Source organism: Alligator mississippiensis, chromosome 7 (assembly GCF_030867095.1).
Source record: "Alligator mississippiensis isolate rAllMis1 chromosome 7, rAllMis1, whole genome shotgun sequence".
In the NCBI taxonomy this organism is placed as follows: domain Eukaryota; kingdom Metazoa; phylum Chordata; order Crocodylia; family Alligatoridae; genus Alligator; species Alligator mississippiensis.
Genome location: NC_081830.1, coordinates 5,755,734 through 5,764,792, shown reverse-complemented (window position 1 = coordinate 5,764,792; position 9,059 = coordinate 5,755,734). Strand labels below are relative to the sequence as shown.

At 53.9% G+C, this 9,059-nt stretch overlaps 1 gene segment (V, D, J or C); it reads right to left on the bottom strand.

Annotated features, from left to right (window-relative positions):
* Positions 1–2,879: 2,879 nt before the first annotated feature.
* On the bottom strand, positions 2,880–8,428 carry LOC106738271 (immunoglobulin heavy variable 4-59-like). The segment is given in 3 exon segments: positions 2,880–3,194; positions 7,944–8,257; positions 8,345–8,428. Coding segments are annotated over 3 exon segments (675 nt in total).
* Positions 8,429–9,059: the final 631 nt, after the last annotated feature.

Here is a 9,059-nt window from a genome sequence, read left to right as displayed (position 1 = left end):
CTTGAATGCCTCCAGTGGGAGGATCTGCGCAGCACAATTTTGGGGATGAGGGATTGCTCCTGGTCTTCTCCTCTGTCTTCCTCTGTCCAGCGGGAAGCAAGACTAGGGAGCAACTGAACCACAAGGCCTCCAGACTCGGGCCTGCGTGCAGGATGCCTGCCATGGATGTGGGAATATCTGAAGCCCCAGGCTGTAGCCTAGTCTGGGAGGGAGGAGACTTCCCCATGGCAGCACCAAAAACACTTGAACATTTGAGCTGTGCTCAGTGGATACAATGCAGAACTGATTTCATTGATTTGGCCTGAGACATGACACAAAAATGGGGCGGGGCAGGTGGGCATTGGGAGCTGGACCTGGTCTAAGCCTATTACTATTTAATTAGACAATGTTTGCTGCTCTCTGCTGGCCTGAACAGCTCACAGTTCAAGGTTATTGTATGAAGCCCAGGAGGTTTGGGATCACTGTATCTGGCACAGTAATACTGGGCCGTGTCTTCGTCTCTCCGCCTGTTCATCTGCAGCTGTGTGGTGCTGCTGGACTCATCCCTGGAGATGGTGAATCACCCTTTTACGGCACTACTGTACTCTGCTGTGAGACCATGACTTGGTTGCGTATGAGACCGACCCACTCCAGCCCCTTCCCAGGAGCCTGGTGGACCCAGGTCTTGTAACAGTTGCTGAAAGTGAATCCCAAGGCTCGGGTGGTTTCTGGAAGGGTGCTGTCCATGGAGATATGGGGGTCCTGGAGATGCAAGAGCCCCTCCCCTTGGAGCTGTCCTTACCCATGGCAGGAGCAGCCTGGGCCTGCTCTCAGGTGCCAGGCTTGGCTGGTGCTGAGCAGAGAGCAGGGTCTAGGCCTTTACAAAGTCTCCCTGCCTGCTGCTCCTGCTTTTCTCCCTGGTGACCATAGTGATCCCTTCCCCATGGCTGCCCGGTGCAAGGGTGCGGCTGTTTGGGCACAGAGCAATCTTTGCCCTGCAGGTGCCCAGGGCCTGCTGCGTGAGAAGGAGCTGGAGCCCGGGGAGGCACCAGGCTGGAAGAGAGCTACAGAGCCGTGTCTGTGCAGGGAGGTGTCCTTGTGCAGGCTTCCACGTGAGCATGGTCCCTGCAGAGTTTGTCACCTGAGAGAGTCTATTCAGCTCAGTAAAAAGATGAGCTTCCAAGATGCCAAAAGTATTTGGCCACCCCGGTTCCATAACAACCTTTGGGATCGGTGTGACAAGTATTCCTGAGTGGGGTTTGAATTATCTGATGAAATACAGAAGCAGGAAGGAAGGTCCTGAGTGGCTGCTGAGGATGTGATGGCTTAGGAGGATTCAAGGAGGTGGAGGAGTCTCTCTTTGTTTGGTGGCCGTAAAGATGAGTGCTATGGGGGCCAAAGGGAGTTAGGAACACTGTCAAGAAGGTAGTGAACTTGCAGCGGCTTTACCTGAAAACCGGAAAGATCTGGGAAAAGAAAAGCGGAAACTGCATTTCTGGAGCAGCTGCTCGATGCACCTGGAGCATCACCAGACAGAGAGGAGGAGAGAGGCATGACATGGAAAGAAAGAGGCAGCTGATTAGGAAGATGGGGCAGAGAAGAATCGACTGTCAGGTGCCTGGAAAAGACAGGAGACCGCGTCGAGTCGAGGGAAACGGGATAAATAATCACCGACAAGAATACTCTCCTGGAGTCAGCATGACGTTGAGAAAGCGACAGTCAGAGGAGGAGGGACAGCGGAGTCTCACAGTGACAAGTAAAACTTTTCTGAAATCCTTCGTTTGGGAAATCGGGTCAGGGTGAAGCACCATTGTAAAGGAGAAACCTAAAATAAAATACAGCAAAACCAAAAACTTTTATAGCATTTAAGGGGAAGTCACCCTGTTTTGGGACACTCCTGCTTTAGGAGAAAAGATAGAATCTCATTTGAGTTTACACTGCTTGAGTTTGTTTGGAAGGTTAAAAATTATGAGGGACATAACACTTACCTCTACTGGAGAAGGCATTCATCAGTAGGTTGGGAAACAGGCCTCTGTCAGTTCAGCCAATTCAGGCGATGCTGAGGCATAAGCATCAATTTGGAAAAATTAGATAGACACCTAATAAAAGATCTTCAACACAAAGAACCTGGTGGGTTTTCATTTGTGGTTTAATACAAAATAAAAAACTTTTTTTTTATTATTATTATTATTTTTTTTTTTTGTTAAAGGTTAAAACCTCAATAGGCTAGACCAGTACTCCATAACTTAGTGGTGTTTACGTTGCATCCTCCCACACACACTCTTTTTTACAGCAAGACATGGGAGGCAAGACTCAGGGTCACCAGTGAAAGAAAGAATGAGGAATGATCTGGTAATTTGAGACTTAATATACTCAACTGTGATTTATATACGCCAAGAGATTAGAGTGAATACTCCACAAACCCTCACACTGTGCTGGAAAAACTGGAGTGGGAGAGGAAAACCTGGGTACTTCCTCTCAAGCATTTTGGAAATGTTTGGTGAATGCAATTGCAGGAAAGACATGTGTTTTGAATTCAGGAGTGCTGTGCTGGCGGCGCTTTGGGCAGGCAGGGCCAGGCAGTGAGGAGGAGCCCCACTGCCATACCCAACCATGCTGACAAGGCCCCAAATGCTCTGTGATGAAGCCTTCTTGAGACTTGTACTGCTTGATAACCTCTGTCTTGTCAAATGCCCAGCAAAGCTCTCAGGCTTTTGCTGTCTACGATGTTAAAAGTTCAAAGGTAACAACCCTCAGATGGCCAAGGATGATCCTATAAGAGTTTCCCTCCATGTGTGTGAGGCTTTCAGGTGGAAACTTCCTTGTCTGGGCTCTTGTAATTTTGCCACATTAAGAAGAACAGGCTTCCCCTTTTTGTGCAGCCCCTGCTCTGCTCTGTGTCACTGTGTCACTGTGTAGCTGTTGTCTCTGGCACAGTAATACGTGGAGGTGTCTGCGGCTGTCAGAGAGCGCAGCTGCAGGGAGAACTGGCTCTTGGAGTTGTCCTTGGAAATGGTGATGCGGCTCTTGAGGGATGGGTTGTAGTCTGTGCTATCACTGCTGGCAAATATGAACCCCATCCACTCCAGCCCTTTCCCAGGAGGCTGCCGGATCCAGCTCCAACTGCCTCTACTACTGATGGAGGAACCTGTGACAGTGCAGGTCAGGCTGAGGGTCTCTGCAGGCTTCACCACCCCTGGGCCAGACTCAACCAGCTGCACAGCAGAGAGCACACCTAAAGAAAAGAGAAAGTAGGTGAAGAAGCAGGTCCAGGGAGGAAGCCCCAGTGCTCTGGCTTCCCACCATCCTTCCCCACAACCTACATGGGAGAGAAGAGACAAGAGAAAGGAAGAGAAATAAGGAGCTCATTTTTGTTGCCCTATAACAAGGGGGAATCCCAGAAGGCAAGAAGGGACTGGGCATGGACTGAGGCTTCACAGCCCAGAAGCTGTATTTAAGCAGGAGCCCCTGGCCAGGGATTTGCATGCAGCTGCCAGGAGGGTGTGAGCATCCCTGGGCTGGGAGTGCTCAGCACAGGGCCCTCCTCTCTCTGCACAGGGCTCTGAGTCTCTGCACAGAGGAAGGTGGTGGGATGAGCACAGACAGAGGGGAAGGGCCGGTGCTTGGATCCATGGCTGAACCAGGCCGTGGGCAGGACTCTGGCTTCAGTTCCCTGCTCTTCTCCCCCCTCCTGATGATAGGGCACGAGTATCTCAGGGGCCCTTGATCCTCAGCCTTGGTCCATTTGGGCCTTCTCTCCTTAGTTGGGATAAGACATCCCCATTTGCGCAGTGGACAGGAGACGATGGCACCTGGCAGGGATGAGGCCAGATCCCAGCAGGGCATGTTGTGTGCCTGTGTCAGTAACCTGAGTTAGGGTATGGGTCCTGGGTCTTGTAGGGATTTGGACTGGGAGTGGAAGAGAGGTCCCCCCACCAAGGTCCTGCTTCAGGTCATGGTGCCGCAGGCTCCTGGTTGATGCTGGCAGCTCAATGCCTGAACCCCAATGTGACTCCTCCTCTTGGGTCTGGAGATAGGGGATGGATCAGGGGAAAGTATAAATCAGCCAGTGTGCATGCACATGCATGTGTGCCTGTTTGTGTGCATTTTGTTCCCCGGGTCCAGTGCAGAGGCTGCTGCCGATCCCTGCTCTCAGGGGATGTGTGTGGTTTTCCCCTTGCTCATGCCAGGTCCTCCCTTGTCCTTTCAACTCTGCTCCAGCCTTTGATGTGCTCGTGCTGCACCGGCCCAGAGCAGACATCAGGGCCCTGCCCCAAGGAGTTCCTGCTTTTCCAGGAGATGCAAAGGCAGCAGGTGGGGTGGGTGTGGGGCAGCACAAGCTGATGAGGAGGCCATGTTGGAGTGGGAGATGGAGCTTGGAGCATACAGATGCAGGATGGGGCTTCCCCGTGCTCCTGGGAATCACCCTGGGTTGGGGCAGGTATTACAGTGAATGACAGGAGGTTGGGATGGAGCAGGGAGGCGCATTGCTTTGCCTTCTGTCTTACTGAGCACAGCCAGTGGAAATGCTGACAAAGGCACTACCTGCCTGTAAGGGACCTTCTTCCCTTTGGCCCAGCGCCTGCCCGTCTCTGTGTGCCTGTGCTGTCTGTGTCCTGTGCAATATGTGGAGATGTCTGCAGCTCCCAACGCTCACCTGGGAGTAGGGCCTGGAGGAGCAGGGGGCAGAGCAGGGCACTGCAGGAGCAGAGGCCACAGCCCAAGAAGGAAGCTCAGCTCCTGTGTGTCGTGGCACTGAATCTCCAGAGGCAGCTACATGGGCAGGTTTGCTAGGTTGAGCTAAGCTTACACAGACAGAGTTTGCCAGGGCCTGACCTAGGAATAATATGGAGGGACTTATATGTGTGTGCTTTACTGTGTGTGTGTTGCTGCTCTATGTGTGCGTACATGTGCCCCTGTGCTATAGGCAGTGACTGTAACTCCATATCTGTACCCTTTGCCAAGGCACACACACAGTGACCCTGCTGCTTGTCCCTGTGCTCTGGCTGGGGGGGTCTCACTCCCAGCAGGAAAAGTGGTTGGTGTTGTGCTGATGACCACCCTAGGCAACAGTGCACCAGGTCAGGGCTGCAAGGATCGCTCAGGCTGGGTAGGACTGAGAGACAGGGACTAGCTGAGCCGTGCCTGGCTGCAGGCTGTGGGGCAGGGGCTGTGTCTGCATCCCCAGTGAGGAATGCTTAGGGGAAGGGGCAGGAGGCTGTTTAGGGGCCTAGCAAACACAGTGCAGGGTGTGTGGTGCCGTCCCTTGCTGGTGGGAAGGAGCCGGGGTCCCGTGTGCTGGTGCAGTGGGACAGGAGCTGCGTGGGGGTGTGGGGGGCAGGGGGGTGACAGGTGGGTGGGGGAGGTGCTGCCCCTGGTGGAGGAATCAGCCAAAGCCCACGGAGCCAGGGCACCACTCACTGCAGATTTTCCATTGCCTTTGAATCAGGTGAGGATTATTAGTAGTAGTTCACTGGGGGTGTGGAGGGATGTGTGGGCTGTGGCAGGGGGCTGGGGACTCACCTGACAGGGCCATGAGGAGGAAGAGGAGAGATCCCCAGGACAGCATGGTGCTGAGCTGCAGGGATGGCACAGACCTCTGCTCACCCCCTGTTCCCCACAACCTTGCAGGACCAGAGGGTGTCAGCATTTATGAGGCCTCTGCAGCACTGGATTTGCATTTCTCTGCTCTCATAGAGCCCCGCTCTACTCCAGCCCTCCAGCCCCCTCCCTGGGAGGAGGAGGGTCCAGTGCAATGGAGGGCTGGGCCAGGGGGGCTGAATGCGAGGTCTGCATGTGGGGTCCTGTCTGTGCGGTCTACACAAAGATACTGACTGCTTTCTACATGAATCCTTCCTGCTCCCTCCCCTTCCTCTCAGACCATGCTGTCACTGCTCAGCCTGTCTGGGAGCTTTGGGGCTGAGGGTTGTCCCGCACTTGGGTGTCCGCAGCAGCAGTGAATTAACCCAGGGCTTGCATTGCTGCCCCAGGAGTGTAGGTTTAGGCACTGGGGACCATGCTCCCAGGTACCCTGAGCCCCCTGCCCTGCATTGATGACCCCTGCGGTGTGAGTGTTGTCTTGGGGTTGGGTGTTAGGTAGGCCAGATGCGACCAGTGGCCCACCTAACACAGGCTCCATCTCTGACCCTGGCCTGTCCCAGAGGCTTCCACCAGTGCTGTGGGAACGATTCTTCAAGTCTTACCATTGTGGGAGAGGTTTGGTGAGGAATGTACTGGACAGGCCCCAGACAGCACTGGTTTGGGTCTTTGCTTCTCCCCTTTTGGGGCACTCAGTACTATGGTGCTGGAGCCCAGCCTGTGCCTCTTGGCGTGCACCCATCACTCCCCCCAGACCCACTTTCCTGTTCTCCCACTTGGCAGTTTTCTCCCTGGCCTCCGCCAGGCTTGTGACATGCTGAGATGCTGCAGTGATGGGCTCAGGTGTGGCCCTAGATAACTCTGTCCCAATCTGTGGACATACAGAGCAGCGCTTGGGAGAGCAGCGGTGTCTCACTAGGAGAGTCTGGCCTTTTGGTGTGTGGCCAGAGACACGGTCTGCAGGCCGGTGCATGGAGCAGGATCTTTGGAGCCGCTCGGGAGGCTCAGGTCTCCAACCTCTTCATGAGGCTGGGAGCTCGGTGCAGGAGGAGCTGCATTGAGTGTGAGAGATCCTGGGAGCTGCTTGAGATGGCTCAGGACTACAGCAGCTGGCACGGGGAAGCAGCTCAGTGCAGACGATGCTGCCCAGAAGGTGCAGGAGCAGACGGAGTACCGGTGCTGCACAAGGCTTCCCGGGCCTCCAACCCCTAGCACAAGGTGAAGCACCCACTACACAGAGTGGTGTACATGGCCCTAAGCTAGGCCGGTGGCAGCAGAGTCGAGTGGCAGGAAAGCCTGGCAGGGAACAGAGCTCGACCTGCAGCATGGGAGGCGACCCTCCGGGACTGTGGAGTGGTAAGTGACCCTGGAGAGAGGGTCTCCTCAGGACAGAGACCCCCAGGGTTGTGAAGGGACACCATGTGGGCCACTCCTGGGTGACAGAGGGGTCTTCGTAGTTTTGGGGTCTGCCTCCTTTTCTTTCCCGCCACCTCCCTTCCTGTAGTGGTCCTTTGGGAATGGGGCCCCTGTCCTCGAGGGCACCTGGGTAGTCTAAGGATTGCTTCTTATATTTGTAAACTATGCCTTAAAGTTCATGTGAATAAGTTGAAGTAATAGTTTGTATATTAATAGAGTTACAAGGTTGCCCCATCAATAGCTTTTGTTCTGGGGTGCTCTGTTGTTCATTTGTATTTTTGAATAATTATTGGGTGTATATAAATGGTATAGGGTCTATTGTTTTGTAAATTTGTACATATATATATAATTTACATCCTTACACTTTATACAAATTTATTATTGCAATAAAACCAGTATAGTTCAGTAATTGATTGACTGGGCCTGACACTATAGGGGACAAAGCCAGCCGCTGGGCTGCTGTGTTCCTCCACAGCACGCTGCTCTGCCAATTATTCCGTCAATTGGAGAGGGGAATACAACCCCGTGTAGACCTGGGCTACACTTAACTGAATATAATGCCAGCAGAAATGTTTCTTGGAAATTTAGGACTTGGACTATCGTGCTGGTCCCCCTTTGGGCAGGCTGGGCTGGACATTTCCCAAGGGCCCAAGGGAGTGAGGAGCCCCACTGACATGGCCATTCACAGGGATGAGGATCCCCAACACCCTATGATAGGGCTCTTGTGAGGTATGTACTGTTTTATACCGACTGTCTGACACATGTCCGGTGAAGCTCTCAGGCCTTTGCTCTCTGCAGTGTTACAGGTCCAAATACAGCAAGCCCTTAGGTGGCCAAGGCTGATCCTGTTCGAGATTCCCTCCATGTGTGTGGGGTTTCTAAGTGGAAACTTCCCTGTCTGAGTTGCAATTCGGCTGCATTAGAAAGAACAGGCTTCCCCTTTCTGTCACTGTGTCCCTGGCACAGTAATACGTGGCCGTGTCTGCGGCTGTCAAGGAGCCCAGCTTTAGGGAGAACTGGCTCTTGGAAGTGTCCCTGGAAATGGTGATGTGGCTCTTGAAGGTTGGGTTGTAGCCTGTGCTGCCACTGTAGCTCATGTACTCCATCCACTCCAGCCCTTTCCCAGGAGGCTGCTGGATCCAGCTCCAATAGTAATTACTGGTGGTGATGGAGAAACCTGTGACAGTGCAGGTCAGGGTGAGGGTCTCTGCAGGGTTCGCCACCCCTGGGCCAGACTCAACCAGCTGCACAGCAGAGAGCACACCTAAAGAAAAAAGAAAATAGGTAAAAAATCAGGTCCAAGGAGAAACCCCAGAGCCCTGGATTCCCCTGAACCTTCCTCATAACCTACATGAGGGAGTAGAGAGAAGGAGCAGGAATAGGAATAAGGAGTTCATTGCTGCTGCCCTATAACACGGGAGACTCAGCAGGCAGCAAGGGGCTGGGTACAGACTGAGGCTCCTGGATACAGGATCTCTATTTATCCAGTAGCCCTGGCCAGGGGATTTATTTGCATGCTGCTCCCTGGAGGGTATAAGCAGCCCCAGGCTGGGAGAGCTCAGCACAGGGCCCTGCTCTCTCTGCATGGGGCTCAGTCTCTGGCACAGAGAGAGATACTGGGGTCAGCACCACCAGAGGGGAAGGGCCGGTCCTGGGCTCCGTGGCCAGGGCCAGGCCGTGGCTCAGGCAGGGGCTCGGTTCCACCCCTGGGGGCAAGGAGTGACTTCCTCGCAGGATCCAGGTCTCTATTACCAGGGAAGTTTGGGGCCTGAATGTCTCAGGACCCTATGAATCTCAGCCTTAGTCCCTCTTGGCCTCCTCTTCTCAGTGGGGATGATGTGTCTGCCTCTGCCTGAGGGACCGGAGGTGCTGGTGCTCTGTGCTGATGGGGTCACATCAAGTCCAGGGAGTTGTTTTGGGTGCTCAGCTGTCAGTGGCCTGGGCTAGAGTTGGGTTGCAGGTACCCATAGGTGATTGCTCTGGACACCTGGGAATTTGGTGAGAAACCAGGACCAGCTCTGGAGGCCTGAGGGTTTTGGTCCCCAATGCTGGGGATTCCCCTGGGT